Raw genomic sequence first — 21,934 nt, forward strand, 5'->3', positions numbered from 1 at the left:
CAGCTATTCTGCATTCCCTCAGCTGATTTTTCTGTGGCTGTCTGACAAAACATGGGAAAACTGGAGTTGCCATAGGAATGTATATACAGCTTCTACTGTAGATCTATCATTAACTAATGCAATTGAATACAAAAGCACTCACTGTTACTGAGAATTGTTAATTTTATCAACATCAGGATGACCAGTCCTCACCTGAACATTGAAGAATATTTGAGCCACATTTGCACGCAAAAATGCCCATCTTTCTGCATTTCTATCCACAATGTACTTACTTATTTATGGAATTTATAAATAATCTGAAGACTAAGAACCATATAAGCACTACAGCAAAAGCCAATACAAAATAGTAAAATGAAAGTAAAATTATATAATAAATCCTATTGCATTAAAATCACAATATGATAGTTCAATTTCTGGTGCAGTAGCTCCAGTGGTGCGTTGCTCCCGGTTCAGTCCGGTTCTTGTGAACTGGTAGCAATGGTGGTGGGAGGCTCCACCCACCCGCCTGGATGTCATCATGAACGATCTGCGCATGCGAAGAACACGCTCCCATTGCGCACCAGTAGTGCAAGTAAGCAGAACCCATCTCTGAGTAGCTCCAAGTATGTTGTAGCATATGAATATGTTACCGGAAACTTGGCTTTGTAGACAAGGCATATTGTGGGGGCCTGGGTGGGGAACAAGTCTTCTGCTGAACCCAGGTGAGACAGATTGGCTGTGAGTAGTGGGCTCCTCTGTTTCCAGGGGTTTATCATCTTTGTCATGGAGGGGCTTGCACTGGCTCAGGTAGACCGGTGCATAATCTGGGAGTCCTCCTGGAATCATGACTTCTGCTCAAGGAGGCAGTAGTCGAGGCAAAAAGGACTTTTGCCAAACTGTGTGGCATGCCAGATGGGCCTCTTCCTGGATCAGAAACCTGTCATGTCATCTCCATTTGACCATTGCAATGTGCTTTACATGGGGCTACCCTTAAGAATATCCAAAGTATCAATTGGTGCAGAATGTGGTTGCAAAGCAATCTTGGGTACCCCAAGAACAACATATGTAACACCTTTGCTGCATGAGCTGCATTGGGTGCTGGTTTGTTTCTGGTTCCAGTTCAAGGTGTGAGTTATCTTTAAAGCCAACATGACATGGGGCCATGTTATCCCTGTCACATCAGTCCTTTTTACTTGGTCAGGCAGGGAAGGTGTTACAGACCTCATCGCTAAAGGATTTGGCAGGATATGAAGAGAGCTGTGTCTGCCATTGCCCCCACCCCGTGGAATATCTGTTGCCTCCACCCATGGAGGTGAAGTGGGAAGCCTCTCTCCTGGCCTTTCGAAAGAGTTTGAAGACTTGGCTTTGCCAACTCTCATGAGGTTCACAAAGCAGCATGCAACCCTGGGGATAGTTGGTACCTGAAGGAGCCTGGATAGCTCAACAGACAGAGCTCTGTAATTTAAGACCAGCTGTCTGCAATTAAAGTAAGATCGAATCCCGCCAGGCTCAAGGTTGACTCAGCCTTCCATCCTTTCTAAGGTAGGTAAATTGAGGACCCAGTTTGTGGGGGCAATAAGCTGACTTTGTATAAATATACAAAAGTATGAAGGCTATTGCTTAACACATTGTAAGCCGTCCTGAGTCTCCGGAGAAGGGCGGCATATAAATAAATAAATAAATGAAAGGCCCTTCTCCTGCCTTATAACTTATTTTAATTTTGTTTCTACCCATCTACTTTTACTGATGTACTGCACTTTTATATGATTTTTATGCTTTTAACTGAATATTGCTCACAATTACTCTGACAATGAGATAGGTGGTACCTAAATTTAATAAATAAGCAAGTCCTTCTTTTCATGGAAATGTTATTTACACATAAAAAGAGCTGTAGCATAATAATATTCAGACATTTTATTAATAAAATTTATTAAATGCACACTTATTCTGTGTGCCTGAAAACTTTTTTTTAAAAAAAATGAACAGCTAAATGCCAAACAGAAGTCTGAGATCAGCCAGAGTGAGCTTGGTGATGGACTCTCCTTTTCCTGACAACACCTTCTGGGCTAATTCTTTTTTCTTGGTTTGCAGCTCTGAGATCTTTTCTTCCACAGTTCCTTCACAGACAAACCTAGACCCAAGCACAGTGTACAATTAGGTCAGTTTTTAGACCATCCTTCCTATAAATTCTGACACATTGCCAGCTGGTTTTTCAGCGAAGTGATAATTCTTCATTGGATCAAGTGACTGAACTAGTTGAACAATCTTAAATTGAAATCCCTATAAATCTTTAAAGACAGTAGTCAAACTGAAATAATTTTAATCATACAATTTTTCAGCTCTGTTATTCAGTATTTGACACAATTCCTCTGTCAAGACTTATAGCAATGGTGCAAGACATTTTGTAAAGCACTACCTATGGATCTTAACATCCTTCTGTTGCCCCATCCGGTAAATGCGGTCACAGGCTTGGTCTTCTAGTGCTGGATTCCTGATATTTAAGGGAAAAGTAACAAAGCACTTATGACCAACAGGAAAAAAGTGAAAACATTTCTCACACAAATTAACTTCACATGCCAAATAGCAAGCAATAGATTTCCCTTTCTACCTTGTTAGATCCATCTTTTCCTTGGAAGAATCAGTAATAGCATCCCACATTTTCCCCCAATATCTATTCATCTGCCTCTTCCTCTCTATTTGTTCTATTGTGCACCTAAAATCCTGTTCAATGCAGTGAATATGCAATATGGGAAGAGTAATGGATGAGATTAGCCACTGGCAGCTCACCACCTGGGGCAGCAATTAAAAGATAAATTGAAATGCCAGATGATATAGCAATAGCACTTAAGACTTATATACCGCTTCACAGTGTTTTACAGCCCTCTCTAAGCCATTTACAGAGTAAGCATATTACCCCCAACAATCTGGCTCCTCAGTTTACCCACCTCGGAAGGATGGAAGGCTGAGTCAACCTTGAGCCGGTGAGAATCGAACTGTCAAACTGCTGGCAGTCAGCAGAATTAGCCTGCAGTACTGCATTCTAACCACTGCGCCACCACAGTATAATAGTTAAGGTGCTGGCATAGAAAACTCCAAGCTCTCTTAGGGTTGAAAACCATTTGGATGGCTTTGGCCAATCACTCACTCTCAGCCCAACCCATCTCACAAGGTGATGTTGTAGGGAAAACAGGAGCCAGTAGTTTTAGGTATGTTTGCCATCTTCAGTTGAACAAATAAAATAAGGCAGGATGAAAATATTAATAATAATAATTCAGAAAGTAATTGGCAAACATAGGGAGATGTTAGATTTATTTCATTAAACAGTCAACAGGTATAGACATAACATGTTATTTTGAATGGCAAATGACAAAAAGAATTAAGGACATAATTTGGGAACCTCAATTAATAATGCAATTCTTTTAATCAGATTTAATTACTGTAACTGGGAACAACATATTTTTTTCTAACATGGTGATAAAAAATTGCTATACCTTACCAATGCATGTCTAGAAGGAAGAGGTGGTTTCCTCCAACCAGATTAAGGCCAATACCTCCAGCCAGAAGTGAAATCAACATCACCTATGAGAAGAATAAGAGGGATAGTTGGGTTATTATTTCACAAGTTGTTGATATACTATATATTTATACTGCCATCCAGATATACCGTATTTTTCAGAGTATAAGACGCAGCCTTTTCCCCCCTAAAAGGGGGTGAAAATTTAGGTGCGTCTTATACACAGAATGTAGCCCCACCCACCCACTGGCCCCCACCCTTTGGCCTCTGCCACGCAGCAGTTACCTCCTTGCAAGCAAACAGCAAGAAAAAACAGTTCCTTTCACCTTCAGCACAGCCTAATTAGCACAAGTTGATTGGATCGGCCTCCCAACTCTCAGTTGATTTGCTCTCAGCTGTTCTGCGCAGGGCTCTGCTGCTTGCTGCAAAGAGGTAAATTGCTGGAGCATATTTTTTTTTCCTTTGTGCTAATCAAGCTATGCTGAAAAGGAAAATGAAAGTAAAGCAGGCTGTTTGCTGCAACGAAGCAAAATTGCTCAGAGGCAGGAGGAGATTTCTTTTTCTTCTTTTCCTCACCAAAAAAGGTAGGTGCATCTTATACTCCAGTACGTCTTATACTCCGAAAAATATGGTATATTATAATTTGGTTATGATGATTGGAAATATTGGGGGTTGTAATCCAACACATCTGGTGTGCCAGATGGGTAAGATATAAAGCAAAATTCCCACAAAGTTCATTAAGTTACCAGGGGAATTTTTCCTTGTCTTAATGATGTATAAATTAACCCATTAAGGTGTATACCTAATAGTTAGAAATATGAAGCAGCAGCGGTGAAAAATAATTATCTTGGAGTTCTTTTTTCATACCTTGGTTCCTTTAGGATTATTATTGAATTCTTCAACGATATCCATCCTCTGTTTTGGGTTCACTGAACCATCCACTGTGGCATGTTTCAGGCCAAGCTTGTCAAGATGTATTGCCACAATCTTTAGCATACTTGTCCACTGAGATACAACAACACTATAAAGGTAGAAAAGCAAAGCAAAAACAACCTTCTTTCTGGTTCAAACCTTATCTTTCAGCAACGTTCAACCATCTTCTTCAATATTCACACAATGCTAGACAATCTAGCATAACTGATGTAACAATAAATACACACACACACACACACACATTTTGTAACACAATGGAAATGGTTATGATGCTGAGAGAAAATGGCGAACTGACGATGTCTCAACTAAAAGCAAATTTGACAATTGTGGTGGAATGAAGAGCCAATAAGCAGATAATTCCTCTCTGGATTAGGGGAGGATATGAGATTATCCACAAGTGTTCCACAAAGTGTATGACTTGGTCTCTGGTGAGTTTAGAGCTCGGGAAGTCAAGGGAATGGGCAGCTGGCACCTTTAAAAGGATACTGGTTTTGCATACTTCCTTTTCTAATCACTTTCAGAAATTGATTATTAACTATTAACTGTGATCAAATAAACCAACTTTATATTCCTTTTTTTACTTTTAACAATCCTGATCATTTTATCTCTTCAAATAATGACCTAGAACCTGATTTCTTTTTAGTTTTCTCTTTGTCCAAAGCTTTGGCACGCCTCTTTAGTAAATCCAAAATAGGAAGATGGAAGTCATTTCATTATATACTTGCTTTCTTTTTCCTTGCTGTATTCTTATTTTTTCTTTTTTTTCCTTTTCTGTACTTTCCATTATTTGTTTATTATTATTTTTTTTGTTTTAGTAATTTTTATTTTTGTCATTGTATTTTTTAATGAAATTACTATTAAAATGTTTAACATTCAAACATTCAAAAATATTTGGAATACCACACATGAACCTCAGAAGGCAAATATCTCTGTGTTATTCTACAGCTAGTCTTTGCTTAACAACCACAACTGGGACAGACAACTCCATCACTAAGTGATGTGCTCATTAAGTGAGATATCGCATGACCATAATTTCACTTCCACTGCGGTCATTAAGTGAGATACCACATGACTGAAACTTGAGATTTTATTACCAGTGACTCTGCTTGTCAGAATCTATATGTGAAATTTCTCATGTGATTTGGAGAGGGGAAGGTGTGGCCTTCTTGCAAAGCCTTCCAAAGCATTGCAAGAAGGCAGAGGCAATTTAGAAAAGGATGAGCATGGCATAGGGCCAGGCTGAACAAGTCTCATCAACAGAGGGAGAAAAAAAAAGACAGTAAAGGTCAGTTGGGCACAGCAAGGCCAGCAGAAATGAGGATAACTGAGGCTTTACTGTATGCTCAGATACTGAGGTGACTTGACACAACATTCCTTACTATGGCTATGCTCACCATTTTTGAGAATGATTTTGAATTCCCTTCAGTTCTTCTAACAGATGGGAAACCTAAAAAGATGAGACAGGAAAGAACACATAATAGTGAGCCTGCCCAACATCAAAGTTAGAAGTAAGTTCCATCACACTTAAAGCTCAAAACTGGAGCTTTATTGTTTTAAAGCATTTTTATTTTGCTGTTATCTGAAAAGACTATTAATGAGCTTAAATAAGTTCAATATGGAATAAGACAATTACTCCATTAGGTTTACTAATTAAAAAAAGGTAACAAATGAGAAAAGAATGGGAGAGGAAAGGAAAATAAGTTAAATAAGTAACTCCTTCTTAAAACTGCGTAATTGCAATCATCAGTTTGAGTGCAAGCTGTTCTGGAAAATGAGTTTCTCAGCAGAACTATACAGTTAGAAATAGGACTTTAGAATCCCTCCCTCCAGTCTGATGTGGATTCAGCCAATCCACAGGTGTGAAGATGTTATTATAATGGCCGTCCTGAAAAACAGATAAGGAACCGTTCCCAGGGTCGTCTTCTGCTTTCAACAAACTGAATCAATCCACATGGTCCTCCCTCCTTATTACATTCCAAAAAGGTAAGAATACTGCAGGGTGCTTAGGCACCAAGAAAAGGGTTATAAAATACCGCTTATCCCTATGCTCCCCCCTCCCTCCATTTGAATGGCAATATCATGTTAGGAAATCTGACACTGGCCATTCAAGATGGCAATCAGGAGTCTGAAATGAAGGGTCGGTGCTGATGCAGAGTATAGAGTCAAAACTACTGTGGTAAGACTCATATCTCTCCCATAAAGAGGTTCTTTAACAGCCCACTAGGAATGTAGTGAGGGTATATATAGAGAGAGGATTATATATATTTAAAATCCTTTTTCCCTCCTTACTTTTGTTAAAAATGACACCAAATCTGGGATTCCCTTGAAAGGACTGCCATTATCTTCCTACCTTGGTGCTCTGCTTGGCCATTTCAAAAAGATCAGCACTAAAAGCTGTACCAAAGAGATTCACCATTGAGAGTGGATCACTGCTATCAGGTTCAGAGAGAGTTAAAGCACTGAGTTGTTCTTCCATTGACAGAGAGATGCCTTCGCTATTCACGTTAGCCTGATCAAGAGCCTGAAAAAAAAGGATATTGCCAAGGATCTACAATTTCTGAACTCAAACAATCTTCCTCAGAAGGGACGAATAATTGTAAGCCCGCCATAATTACCACTTTCAGCAAAGAAAGATGGCAGCAGCACTGACGAAGCCTCAGCAAGAGGGACAGGATGTGAATAGTGGTGGAGACGGGAGACCTGTCTTTCACCATCTTTCCTGAGGGATCCTGCTGACACATTTTAAACTGCTGTGTTCCTATCAAAGATGAAACTGCATATGTATCAAAGACAAAACTCTCAGGCTAAAAACAGAATTTATTTCAGAAGTGTGCAATCTGATTTCTGAAAGCTATCATTACAATTTGAGGTTGGGAAGCCAAACTAGTGGATAGGAGAATTAGGTTTCCTATTAATAGGTTTCCTTCCTAACAAGGTTACAAAACCAGCAACAAAAATGTTGAAGAGCCTGATCAGATTCCTATCGACACATTTGTACACAGCGTACAAGAGAAATTTAACACCATACCTATATTAAATGAGTTGTCTCCAGAATAGCCTTTATACAAAGTTTCCTGGTGTTTGAGAAAAGACTGCAGTGTTGACCTAAACATCAAGAAAGCATAACAAAGCAGCTTGAATGCAGGTGTCTTTCCCTGTTTTTATATAAACCCAAGACAAACAAACACAGATGCAATGACTAAACAGGAGGTGGGTCAGCCAGCTAATCTGGTGCCACCAGGAAACCCTTGGCCAAAAAGAAAATGCTGTTTATTAAGGGATTGATCTCAAATCACTATAACATAATGAATAATATGGAGAGCAAGTGAAATATTTGAAGTACAGTTAGTCCTCAACTTACAGCAGTTCGTCTAGTGATGGTTCAAAGTTACAACAGCACTGAAGAATTACTTATGACAGTTTTCCACACTTACAACCACTGCAGCATCCCCACGGTTATGTGATCAAAATTCAGACACTTGGCAACTGCCTCGTATTTATGACGTCTGCTGTGTCCAAGGGTCATGTGATTATCTTTTGTGACCTCCTGACAAGCAAAGTCAATGGGGAAGTCAGATTCACTTAACTGTGTTACTAACTTAACAACTGCAGTGATTCACTTACCAACTGTGACAAGAAAGGTTGTAAAATGGGGCAGAACTCACTTAACAATAAACATTTTGGACTCAATTGTGATTATAAATTGAGAATTATCTGTAGTAAGCAGAGAGATTAACATGTATCATTTAGTAATTTCATATTTTAAAGAATATGTTGGAAGCCATAACCTTTTGGAAAAAACCTCTCAGGAGCCATATAATAATGGTGGTACAGACCAAAGATAAAAAGCGAATGCAACTATTTTTCTCTCCTTCATTATGTATTTATTTTATTTATTAAATTTATTGGCTGCCCATCTTACCACAGGGTAACTCTGGGTGGCTTACAATATTAAAAGGTAAAACTATATAAAATACTACAAAAATATAAAAATACAAAATAAAACTGCTAAAAGATGGGGAGGAAGGGAGCAGGATGAGCAGGTGGGATCTGATATTAATCTATCAACCATCCCCAATATGAAGTCCCTCCTTTGGAGCCAATTGGCAGAGCTGGACTTTAAGCTGTTGTGGAAGCTCAAGAGGGTTGGAGCTGACCTCACTCTGGGGGGAAAGATATTCCAAGATATTTCCTTAGAAACCCTGTTGTAAATGTAGCCTCCCACTAGATAATAAAGAGAAAGAGATCTTGATACCTTGTAACATAAAAAGGCAAACAATTCCAACCTTTCGAAATATAGCAAAATTCTTATCATTTTAAACCAACAGACAGAATTTAGGGCGAAGCTAAGACAAAATTTATCACTTCCAATCCTAAATCTTTTACAGTTTATTTATATAATAATGATGTTTCTTTCCAAGGCTCTTGTCTTTGGATGAAACTAAACACTATAAATATTAAATTAAATGACAGGATGTTAACTATACTAGGGTAGATATACAAAAATACTTTTGATTTATGAAATCATAAGACTAAGGGTTAAATTCAAAGGGAAAGCCAATACATAGCATGAGAAAATGATTCAGGGTCTAATGTTCTTCATTATATCTATTTCATTACTCATTATTTATTAAGATATTCATTATTTCTTCACTATATCCATACATCTAAACATCAATCTTTTGTGGGAATGTGTCACTGAGATGTTAACCCTGCCATGCAGATAACTGATTTCTCTTTGCTTTTAAACAGATGTACATATAGAACTCACATCAGAAGCAAAACAGAGCAAAGTTAGAAACTGTCCAGAAATGCTTCTCACAAGAAAAAAAAGCACTGTTAACTGCAGTCTCAAAACAGAGCTAATCACTGAAACTAAGTTTACAGATACATTTATAAATTTATGCCCTTATAGGTATCACACCTTGATCGTTTGAAAAGTACATCATATACTGACTGTTCATATTCAGAGAGTTTCAATCTGTGCACCTGAACACAACGCTGAGGCAGAGATATCTGAAGGGAAGTAAGAAGAAGAACAATTTTAAAGACTGTACCAACAGGATTAGTGCAATTCAAGTACTAATTAATTAATAAAGTAGAAGACTGTTTTGTACTATGGAAAATTCAGACAACAAATTCCACTCCCAGACCTAGAACTATACAGATGCTATATGAACAAAATACTGACTCATTATATGCTGTTTTGTGCTGACAGAAAATAAAAAATCCCTGAAGCGCAGCCAGGTAATAATACATCTAATAAGGAAATTTTGCAGAATATTTAACATCTCAAACATAGATTTATCTAAGCAATGGAACAACAGTGTTGTGCATAAATGATTCAGAAGTCTGTTGCCTTACCAATTTTTTTTTCTCAAAATCCTATCAATAATCAAGTATAATAAAACTTGGAAACCAGGAGCACATAGTACAAAATTTAGAATCTCAGTTTGGCAGAAGCAAACAATGTAAGCATCTTTTTTTTCAAATGTTGCATTTTTTAAAATTAAACTTTTACTGCTATGGGGATGATCTGGTTGATGCTGGGCAAAAATGCTGAGGAGTGAGGAATGGACAGTATATGTGATTTTGTTCTACTTCCTTTTAGCTACACTGATACACAAAGCTGCTCTTTGTCACCAACATTGTTTTTTATACATGGAATTGTATAAAAAGAAAATATTAATTAAAAAACAATTTATTCTATTTTCACATTTGGGCAAGAAAAAGTGTAATTCTGTGATTAATTAAGAAAAGAAGAATAACAAAAATAAATGGAGAGACGTTATTACTAAAGGCTTGCCAGATGAATCAAGCTGGTCTTTAGTTCTTCGTAATAAGAGACTCTTGGTTAAAATCATCAATCTCTCTCCTCCTTTTCTTGTGTTATTATCAACTTGGCTCTTCCACACCTTAAACTCATCAAAAGGAGAACAACGAAGAAACCTGTGGGTAAAAAGCAGAAGAAGGCAGTAGAGAAAGATGAGACATTGCTATTGAGGATTAACAGATTCAGGACAAATCGCTTTACATTTAAAGCTACTGGCAAACTGTAAGCTCAACATGTCAACAAAATATTTGTGTTAGGCTTATATTAAGTTAGCCTCTTCTTTTCAAAGGTGCTTTTTTTCAAGTGGCAACTGGACTTTCTGGTTTTTCTTTGAAGATGTTTTGCTTCTCATCAAAGAAGCTTCTTCAGCTCTGACTAAATGGCGCGTATGTGTATGTGTCAGAGCTGAAGAAGCTTCATAGATGAGAAGTAAAACCTCTTCAAAGAAAAACTAGAAAGTCCAGTTGCTTCTTGAAAAAGCACCTTTGGGACAACCATGACCTGGATGACTGAGAATCTCCATAACCTCTCCTTTACAATTACAAAATATGAGGATGTATGATAGAAAGAGGAAAACAACATCCATTTAAAAAAGAAAGAAAGAAGATGCTTAGTTTACAAAACCTTTGTCTGCTCCTTAATGAGATTAATTTACCTAAGCAAAGAGTACATATCCAAGAGGTTGTTCTGAATGGGTGTTCCAGTTACAGCCCATCTGGCAGTAGCTCTCAGTTTACAAGCAGCTATTGAGGCCTGCACCTTGGGGTTTTTAATATTGTGGGCTTCATCCAGAATAATTCGAGCCCAACGTATGCATACCAGAGGACAGAAGGGAAATGATTTATCCTAGAGAAATAGATTTCAGCATTAGTTTGTGATGTTTGCAAAAATGCTAGCACATTTGAATTTAACATATCTAGCAGTATACATGTAAGACTATTTTTTCTCAACATACATGTTCTAAAGTGTACTGAAATATTTTTTTGAACTGAAGATATCAGAACATTAAAAGTATGAAATTAACTGGATCCACCAATTTGTCTGAAAATTGTAGATCAGGTCAATATGTAAAGAGCTTTTTTTAAAGATCAAAAGTATCTTAATCAGAAACATTAAGAAACCATTTCAGTCCTTCAATTAAATGCCATAAAGTTTACTTGGAGTATGAACATACTGTTATAGCGTTCACATTAAAATAGACATAAATAAAATTAATTTTTAAATTAAATTAATCTTTAAAATAACTTCTACTACTTGGTTTTGCGCCATATAATTAAGGCTACATTGAGAATTATTTCGGTACAAATACAGATAAGCCAGAAAAGTCATAAAGATAATCCACTGAATTGTAACAAATGAATTTGTAACCACTCCAGTACAAATGATTCCATATCAAGGTTCACAGATCTGTCTATCTTTAAATATAGTCTTCATCTCAACAGAGTAATTCCTTGTTTCTCTTTTAAAATCATTTTTGCACATTTCAGTCACCTGTACTAGACAATCTTCAGCAACATCTGTTTCTTCCTTTTGTATAGGAATTTCCTTGGCTAGAATACTATAAGTAGTTATAACAATCTCATATTGAGAAAGGCTGCAAAGACAAGGAAAAATAGTTAGTAAAGAACCTGACACCTCAGAATTACCTTTCTGTTTTTAATTTTAATGTTGATGAATAATAAGTGTGGCTGCTTTCAAAGTTTCTAATAAATTGTATTTTCTTCCAAACATGGGGAAAGGGACAAACAAATCAGCAGACGCCATTTTTGTGGTGGATTACAGGCAGTCATCAATTTAAGGTAACTGGGACCATATTTTTATCAGCTTCATAAAGATGTACTGCTAAGAACAAGTACACAACTGAGTAGATCACAAATATTTTTATGATAAATTTAGGGTATTCCAGATCAGTTTTCCAAGGAAACTCTGCACTGAATAAATCTATATCCTTAGTTATATTCCTGAATAGCCCTGACAAAAGCACTATCTATAGAGTAAGTTGAGATACTCATCACTAACTAATGAGGGCTAAAGATGACTGCTGAGATTGTTGGCCTAAGTCAGAGCTGAAATGTCAGTTTGTGCTTTTATTCTTAAATGGCTTTACAGCCATGCTTGTCTTTCAGTATTCAAACGTATCAAAGCATAGGGCAAAGTACATTACATCTTAAAATTATCTCTGCACTTACATACTAGCATTCTTAATTCGGTTAGGTCCATGGTATAAGTACACTTTCAACTTGCCATGTTTTACATATTTTTCCACTTCCTTTTTCCAATGATGAATCAAAGATGCAGGACAGACAATTAAGGTGCTGTGTGAACAAGTATCAATAGAACCTGAAAATGCAAAAGTTACTAGGTGAAATGGGACTTAAACAAAGTACCACACTGAATGCTATGTCTCTTCAGGATTCTGGCCCCTCATATTTTGCCTTCCTAACATCAGCTTTATATTTTTCCTAATGGTCAGTATTTCATGGCCACAGATCATGGCTAATCCTGTTTGTGGAGAGGAAAAGGAACTCTTTTCCTTAGGATTTTTTCTCCTACAGTTTTAATATTTCACCTAATCTAGTGATCAAGCCTTCCAATACCTAACTTACCTACATAAATAAATAGTTCATGGAGATACTTTTAAAAACTTAAAATACTTCCATATTTCTTTTCTAAACAATTAACCAGAAACAATCCAATCTAATTATGCTGCGTAAATGAGTTGACGGTGATTTTTATTTTTGTACCTTGTTTGGACATCCAAAGCTCTAATTTCTTCTCTTTTTCTTTTTCTGTACACTTTTGGGCCAAAACGAGAGCAATCATTGTTAAAGTCTTCCCTAAACCCATATCATCCGCTGGAAAGAAAAAAAAAAACAGAAGAAAACAAAAATATGCATTTATGTACATGGGCACTTTAATTCATCTTTGAATCTTCTCATCTTCTATATGGATCCTATTTTTCACTAATAATTCTACATTTTTCCACTTTTATGTAAAAAGAATTTTAAAAGAATGGATGGATTAAATTTTGTCTGAAAAAGTGGCTGAAGTGTTGATTGGAGCTGAAATCAAATCCACTTCTGAAAATTAAAATTAAAATCCTACTGTAAATTATATCTCCACAGAGACTATGTGGAAATAGGAAAAGTTTAGTCCTTTTAAAAACTGAAGGGCAGAATTCAAGGAGGAACTTGTTGAACCAAGGCCTAAAAAGGGTGGAATTTAATACTGCTATAAACAGCTTGATAAACAGCAGGAAATTCCAAGGAAGAAATAGAGAGAACATAAATTTTAAATATAAAAAAACTAATTTTTTCTGCTCAATTGTTTATTTTCACTGACGTTCTAAGCCTAATTGTGTCTAATTCTCTGAAAAAGATTATCAAATTGGGTTGTCAGTTTTTGTCTCATTCTTCTTCAGGCTGGACACGAAGGTACTTGCTTTATTTAGAGTAGTCTATGATTTGACTTGTACATTAGGATCTTTGCAATATCTCTTCTAAGATATAGATGGAGCTCACTATTTACAACAAACCAGTTTCACCCTGTGAGTCTTGGTGCATTATATTTTCTGTTGCATTTTGGTTTTTAAACAAAGCAATCAACACTGAATGTTTGCATTTTGGCTATTTTACAGTTAGAAATTAGGACTTATTGTTTCAGTTGTTTGAAAAAATAAATTGTATTTATTTTATCTCCTGTGAGATTGATGTATCTCACCTGAAGAGGAACAGGGAAAGCTGAATCTTTCAATCACATATGTACATTGCAAGGAGGTTATTGCCCTCCCCCCCCCTTTTTTTTTGCATTTTGGTCTTTTAATTCAAGGGTGTCAAACTCAAGGCCTGGGGCCCGGATCTGGCCCATGGGATGCTTAGATCTGGCCTGCAAGGCCATCCTGGAACAGCGAAGGACCGGCCCACAGTGCTCTGCCAGCGAAAACGGAGCTCCCAAGCACCATTTTCATTGGCAGAGGGTTGCAAGAGGCCATCCCAGCTGAAAATGGAGCTCGGGAGCCCATTTTCACTAGCAGAGCACTTGGGCCACCACAGTTGCTCCCAACACAAGTGACGTTGAGCTGGCCATGCCCATCCTGCCCCCCCCCAAGGTTAAACACAACCCCTATGCAGCCATCAATGAAATCGAGTTTTTACACCCTTGTTTTAATTGGGGGGTTGCACAAGTTTTAAATCCTACTCTCTTATACACACACCAGGATTGGAGATTAGTAATGGCAGCATGAACTACCAAGCCATGGTGTAGAACATGGGGCTATGATATGAAAACCATGAACTCTGGGCTTTCAGGGCTCCCGCCTTTTAACTTATGGGCACAGCTATTTTGCTGTACATGTTACCCAGAATTCCTCCACATGGCTTCTGATTCTCCCTCCACAAAAGCCAACTAAGGGCTTGCTTTTGATGCAGCAATAGAGAGACCTGGGGGGGAAAAAAAGGAATCAACTGTTATTATAAGATCTAATGTTATTTTGTACTTATACATAAATATAGTAAGTATTGGGAATCTGTGGTACTGAGGGACTCTTTTAAAGCCCACAGTGGTCTAGTCAATTCAATTTATTTTTCCTTATTAATGGCAGACATCCTGTTACATTAAATCAAAAAAGTAGCTTCTCCTAAAAAATTACTAAAATAATTAATATTAAATATGCCCATTTTCTCTCAATTATACAATGGTCTTGAGACTTCTCTATTCTCAAGTATTCCAGAATAAAGAAATATTCTAGTATGAACCCAATTTATAGGATTATTTTTATTAAACCAATTTAGATTAACACCCATCCTGTAGATGAAATTTTGGGTGGCCAACACATCACAAATACCAAAAAAATTCCATGAATATTTACGATGCTGCATTTATCAGTTTATATTGTTAAGAATTTTAATTCTTCATTACATTAATATATAATTATATGTATTAATTATTTTAAGTTAAAGTTGTATAATACATGTAGTCCTAGGTTAGCAATTACAATTGAGACTGGCAACTTACAGTATTTATTATTTTACTTCAGTTTTCCTTTACTTTACAGACCAAAAAAGTTTATAAATGTAATGACCAGTAGTTATGTTACTTTTTCATCACTATCATAACTATGGTCACTAAACAAGCAATTGCTAAATGCGGACTACCTGTATGTATACTTCTTGTTTTTGTTTTTCCATATAATACAAATATATATGATATGACTGATGATTGTTCAATATAGCCAAGTGTTTGCATTCAATTAATGATAGAAACAATGCATACAGACAGAAGTAGCTTGAAAATTAAGTTTATGAAATAAATGTGTCATTTGTTATGTTTAATTTGGATCATATCATCTCTACAATTTACTAAAATTCATAGATATTTAATGCTGCTTTTGCAGCTGCAATAATTTTATGAGACCTCACACTCTTTAACATTAGATGCCTACACAATTTTTAAATTTATTGGAAATGAAAACAAAGCTTTAATAAGTAGGTTTTATTGAAACCAAAATATTGTAAGCAAACTATTTAAATTCCATTTTCTCCTCCTTTGTGCAAAAAATCAATTTGAATTTTAGGGCACTTTATGAATGCTCTTTAAGTGGAACTGGTGACACATTGATTGAGAACATTACAGAAAGTATAAGGTTTTCTTTTTGTTTTCACTTACTTTCAATCCAGGGGGATCTTCACTGATAGACGTCTCTGTGGGGCAACTTTCAAGAGATTTGTGGAGCTGATTAATTGCATCACTTGTAGCATTTTGTACTGCCTCAAGTTGATCATTAGTCATTGGGCCTCCATAAAGCATCTTCCTTTTAAAATCATCTAGAAGTCAATTTCAGAAGTTATACAATTAGCAACTTTAAAGTTGTTGTGCCAAAGTGATTCATATAGGACCAGCCATCAGTCAAGACAAGGTCTTCATGGAAATGTTATTTAATGAAGACTGATGCACAAAATCCTATATTGCATTTTTGCTTTTTTTTTTTTTTGCTTTTTCCATTTGTAAACTTGACAGTCAATTAAATCATAAGTTTTGATTTCTTTCATTATTAAGCATATATTCCACATTCATTTTTTATATCTGTAAGGTTATCCCTTTCCCCACATATTTTTAAAAGTATATTATGGCAGAACTGACCAGATCCCCAAGGAAGATGGAGTTCCAAAGAACTAGGCACAGGATTCTTCTTGAAAAACTGTGGCTCTTTCCCCGTGACAGCACATGGCTGCATTAGGTTGGTGAACAGATCAGGCTGTATCTTTTTATGCCTCACATCTGCTGTTCTGCAAAAATTGTCTGAAACATGAAGAAAAGAGTGTCCTACTAGTCACATATCAACTATGATTTTATTCTGTAACATGGATCCAGGTGTTGTTATTAGTGATGGGCACAACTCAAAAATGTTTCTATCTAAATAGATAGTTCAAGATAATTTAACAGCAAACACCTCATCCAATATTACCCTTCCTGCTTTCCAAGGATTTATTTCTGTAGCCAACTATTGTGGAAATATAGTAGGTGAAAGCTTAAGAGAAATTGCATAATGCTACCATTCTGTTATTAAAAAGGCTTACCTTCCTTTGTACATTCTTCTGCTTCCAAGTTCAAAGAGCTAAGCGCAGCTTCTAGTTCCTGCACTTGCTTTAACAATCGTTCACCCTTATCTGGGAGAGCTTGCACATTCACTGTTTTCAAAGTCCTCTATAGACAATTTTTTTAAAAAAAAAACAGAGGGGAAGAAGAGATGCTACATTACTGATTACTTACCAATAGGTTAAGTCATTTAACCCACTTTTTTTCCATAGGTGAAATATTTAAGAACCGTACCATAAATGAAATGTGTTTATCAGAATAATGGTTAATATGCCCAAATTCTTATTCATGTCTATGTTTTCCTTTCTCTCTAACCCTAAAAAATACAAATTTGGGGGAAAAGCGAAAGAAAGAAAGAAAGAAAGAAAGAAAGAAAGAAAGAAAGAAAGAAAGAAAGAAAGAAAGAAAGAAAGAAAGAAAGAAAGAAAGAAAAGATAAAGCAGTCACACACATTGGGCTCTGGCCCCATGTATTACTTGTTTCAGCTTTACTTAGAAAACTAGCCTTCAGCAAATTACTCCTAAGAAAATGCAATTATTAAACCTTATGCCTTCATTCTCAAGTAGACCACCTAGGACCTTTAAAGAGACTTCTGGGAATTTGTAATAAAATACCTTTAAAGTGCTATGAATAGGCCAATCTGCCTTAGCAGTTTAGAAACTTAATATTTTGATACAGAAAATATTTTGGTTCACTGAAAAATTAATACTTAGATGCAAGAAGAGATTAGACCTGCTTCTGATTCAGCTGAGCTGAAAGTTGGCTGTGAAGAGTTTTATTATCCATGCTGTTAGCCGTTTGCAAAGGAGCTACTTCAGACAATATGGAAGGTGATTTTTTCTCAATGCAATCTTTTCCTTGCTGGGAATCAATTGCCTGCCCACTGAATGGCACAAGAATTTCTTGTTTATCACTGTCCAAATGTTTTTCTGTACATTTTTGCTCTTCTGGAGGTTTCCCACTCTGAAATAATATTGGTGTTTTTTCTATATTGTCTCCAGCATGTTCTGCTGAGAAGCTTCTTGGTTCCTGAAGAGTCACAAACTCTTTGGATGTCAGTGTTTTTTCTTCTGTTTTGCAGTTGCTACTTTTTTTCATTGTAACTATTTTGCTTCTACAGATTTCTGATTCATCTTTTCCAAGTTTTTCTCCATTAATAGGTTTTATGCTTGATGTGTGGCTAAAGCTTGACAATGATTGTTTTGGATTTTCAATTTTTAGCAAATCAAGTTCAGTAAATCTCAAAGATGAATCCTCTTGCATGTGGCTAGAAGGCATCTCAAATCTTTTGCTCCAATTACTTTTATGTCTATCTAATATTTTTTTGCTTTCAGTCCGAGGCTCACTTGATTTTATTTGAGTTTTTCTTTCTTCTCTGGATAAACTTTCATGTTTGTCTTCAGAATCTTTGTTTTTTCTGTGCATGGCTGATAAAAATTCTTTCTTGATAGACAAAGTCTGTAAATTGGGCGGTTGTTCTCCATCAGAGGTCTGAACATTTCTTTTCTGATTTTCTTTTTCTCCTGAATTTCTGTCTCCATCTTCATAAATTTGTTTGTAAGGAAATTGCTTGTGATTCCTGCTGGAAACTTTGAATGGGTTTCTTTCGTTTGTATGATCATGCAGCAATTCCAAAGTATGCTGAGACTGTGGATTAGCTGGCAGTTCACTGGTATTTGAATCCTATAAAACAGCCACATGAAATATTAGTATACATTTAAATTAGAGTATTTGCTCTGGTTTTTTTTTAACATGCAAATTGAGAATTTAATTTCTATATATCTTGCAAAGTCTCTAACTATAATAATGATAAGAAATAGCAATTATTGATCATTCATAAGTTATGCAGGTACTAATTGTATAATGGTTTTTCTACATTATGTGGTTCTACATTATCCTAATTCAGACTATTATAGCCAGCCCAACATTCTCACTTTTTCTTTTTACTATTACCTTGGGCCCAATTCCAAAGCAATACAATCTGTTGAAAATACCCAGTTATAAATGCCTTCTTAGTGAATATTTAGATGATCTTTTATCAATGTTGTCTTTGGTTATCACCAATAGCCACTAAATATCTTTAACATAAAATATTAGTTTTTTCCTGAAAAGCAAATTTTATTCTGCTTTCTATTTTTTTTAGAACTTCCTATAGTTAATCTGGAATAGTAGTTCAGATCATGATGAATAGAAGAATATAGAGAAATAGAAATAAAGCAAGTAGGGTGAGGTTCAAGGTGTTGGTGATTACCTATAAAGCCCTACATGGCTTAGGCCCGTGGTATCTGGCGGATCACCTGCAGCCAGCAACAGCTCCCCATCGCCCGGTGTACTCACACAGAGAGGGCCTACTTGGGGTTCCGTTGGCCAAGCAATGTCGGCTGACGGCCCCTAGACAGCGAGCCTTCTCTGTAGGCGCACCTACCATCTGGAATCAGCTCCCCTTGGAGCTCCGGGTGGCCCCCGACCTTCGCTCTTTCCGCTGTGACCTTAAAACATGGTTGTTTCGCCAGGCTGGCCTGGACTGAAGAGGTTTTAATGGGAATTTTAGATTCTTTTATTGTTTGAATTTTAATTTGGATTTGTTGTTGCTTATTGCTGTGAGCCGCCCTGAGTCCTTGTGGAGAAAGGGTGGCATATAAGTCCAATAAACAAACAAACAAACAAACAAACAAACAAACAAACAAACAAACAAACAAGAGCTTAAGATTTCTAATTGTTATAAAGATGTAAACCTTAAATAGCAATGGTGTACCTGCCAGGGGACATTTCCACACATTTTCTTCCCTTCGGTTTTACCTTTACTGCATCGATAAAACAATCTAGTTTAGAAAATAAAACATGGATTATCACACTGAGTATAAATGCTGAATATTAATTAATTGCCCCATTTTGTCAAAGCATCAAGTGTCCCTCTGAAAATATACCTGTACAGGTCTGTTTTTGTTTGCTTAATCAAAATTTGCAGCTCCACTATATATTCTTCATGCACCAAGCAATGAGAAGGAGAAAGACTATAGAAAGAAAAGGCAATTATTTACATAAATATTTGTCACAGGAAAAATAAATGTCTATGCTACCTCAGTAGTATCAAAGATGGTGAAAATATTTAAACCTGACTACCCTCCCTCTCAGTATTATAAGGCAGATACAAGAATTAATGGCCTCCTTCTATCCTGCCTTTGGGACAAGCACTTGTAAATCCAGCTACAATAAAATGTTTTATAAAAAGGGCCTGAAAAGCATAGCAAGATATAAAATAAACAGCACAAAAATCTATATTTAGAATATTTAAGCCTTTAATAGAGCCTTTAAGCTTCTGCAGAAGCAGGCAACTAACTTTTCAACTTCAAAGAAGATATTGTGTAATTATGGCACAAATATATTTTCCAATGATACCTTATCATCACTCCAGCTAAAATTATAAACTAAATATAAAACTATATTTCACTTATGAATAGATAAAGTGCGCTACATATTTAGAAATAGTTTTCTATGTTAAAGTGGCACAGGTATTACTTTCTGATAAACAACTGCTGAACAGTAGGTGAGCAACTGATAATTCTCCAAGCTTGTATTTTTAAAATCCAACTTACTCAGTGGGGAGCACAAAGCCACATGGCTTCTGATTTTGGACTCCACACATATAAAAGCTTTTGCCTTTATTTGGGCCATCTCTGTTTCCAGTCTTCAAAAAACAGGGAAACCCTGAATGGGAAGGGAAGGAAATGAAAGTATGAAATTCAATCAGAGATAGAAAAGTACCAAACCAACTAATTAAAAAAAAAACTCACTTCAAGTATTCAGAAGGCTCATATATTAATTTTATATTTTCTCTGTGGTTCTTAGAATAGAGAATGCTGCTTAGATTACCAAGCCCACCCTGTTCAGAGCAGGAATCCAAACTGTAACTTTTCCCTCCAAATGTTTATCCAGATACATTGAACATATCCAATGAAAGGAAGCATCAATCACAGTAGTTAAATTGATTCTACAATCATACTGCTTTTAATAACTTTAATATCCTATGACTTAACATAGACATACACGGACACAAATGCATTTTCTGGGTCTGGCTTTCAGGAATAATTGAGACAAGGCTGGTGGTCTTTTCCTATATAACACCTTTTAGAAACTGATTGCAATCAATAACCCCCCACTCCAGGATTTCCAATTTTACTCAGCTCCCCATTTATCATCTTGTGAGGAGAGTTACGTTGAGAGAAAAAACAAACAGATCAGAAGGACTATCATGCCTAGTGTTACAGAAAAATATTTCTCTGTGCCATATGATGAATATAACTCAGAGGATTATTGGGATACAGATTTCTGCTTTATTGGTAACAAAATGCACCCTCGATTTCTAAGCTGTATTCTGTCCTATATGAAATCTTTCAACTATACATTATTTTAAACCCCTTTTAACCAGCAAGAATTCCCTTGATCAATATCACGATTTGATTTCATAAAATGAAGCTTATTAAGCAGTAGTGCCCTAAAGGGGGAGGGGAGATTTCTGAGATTTTCTGCTTATGGGGCTACCTGTGAGTAGCAAAAGCTTTTACTTTCTCTAAATGCGGGGTTGGAGGGGGAATAAAAGAGGGGAGCTATTTATTGCTTCAAATCAGGAAGCAAATGTTTTAAAATTTACTCTAAATTATTCTTTAACTTGCATATTTACGTTATATATTAATCTACCTGCCTTTTTTCCTGGCACTGCATAAGTCAGGGGTCTCTAACCTCGGCAACTTTAAGCCTGGAGGACTTCAACTCCCAGAATTCCCCAGCCAGCTTTGCTGGCTGGGGAATTCTGGGAATTGAAGTCCGCCAGGCTTAAAGTTGCCAAGGTTGGAGACCCCTGGTATAAGTAGTTACTATTAGAAAAAACTGGCGGGGGTGGGGCAGCCCCATCACCTTCGAATTTTACAAGCCATTCTTGACCCCTCGGACAAGCTTTCCTGCTCATCACCCCGCCCATCCTCCTACGACCTCACCGTGAGCAGAGCACAACACTTTCTCCATGCGTTCTCAATCTCTAAAGCTCTCTCTAGGGATTCCCTTCACATCAATCAAATCCTAAC

General features: G+C 36.5%; 1 protein-coding gene across 1 annotated transcript; it reads right to left on the minus strand.

Moving 5' to 3' along the window:
* Positions 1-1,891: 1,891 nt before the first annotated feature.
* On the minus strand, positions 1,892-21,927 carry TTF2 (transcription termination factor 2). The gene is made up of 23 exons (XM_070943794.1): positions 21,848-21,927; positions 20,450-20,561; positions 19,781-19,867; positions 19,609-19,675; positions 17,586-18,536; positions 16,835-16,961; positions 16,398-16,556; positions 15,924-16,081; positions 14,617-14,698; positions 13,004-13,114; positions 12,449-12,599; positions 11,751-11,853; positions 10,915-11,105; positions 10,222-10,375; positions 9,351-9,442; positions 7,455-7,531; positions 7,042-7,184; positions 6,777-6,947; positions 5,821-5,873; positions 4,361-4,514; positions 3,476-3,558; positions 2,396-2,470; positions 1,892-2,110 (listed from the first exon to the last, which is right to left on the minus strand). The coding sequence occupies exons 1-23, from the start codon at positions 21,873-21,875 to the stop codon at positions 1,966-1,968; spliced, it is 3,474 nt and encodes a 1,157-aa protein (XP_070799895.1). The 5' UTR covers positions 21,876-21,927; the 3' UTR covers positions 1,892-1,965.
* Between the last annotated feature and the right edge of the window lie 7 nt (positions 21,928-21,934).

Source organism: Pituophis catenifer, unplaced genomic scaffold (assembly GCF_029215685.1).
Source record: "Pituophis catenifer annectens isolate HBS135680 unplaced genomic scaffold, rPitCat1.0.hap2 SCAF_4, whole genome shotgun sequence".
Lineage (NCBI taxonomy): Eukaryota > Metazoa > Chordata > Lepidosauria > Squamata > Colubridae > Pituophis > Pituophis catenifer.

What these genes read in the sequence shown, in the direction of transcription:
- TTF2 (XM_070943794.1), bottom strand. Translation starts at nt 21,875, where the DNA reads ATGGAGAAAGTGTTGTGCTCTGCTCACG. An exon ending in GTACTTTTCAAACGATCAAG is followed by an intron (nt 7,532 to 9,350) that starts GTGTGATACCTA and finishes CTTGATGTTTAG; the next exon opens with GTCAACACTGCAGTCTTTTC. An exon ending in ATCTTTCTTTGCTGAAAGTG is followed by an intron (nt 6,948 to 7,041) that starts GTAATTATGGCG and finishes CTTTTTTTTCAG; the next exon opens with GCTCTTGATCAGGCTAACGT.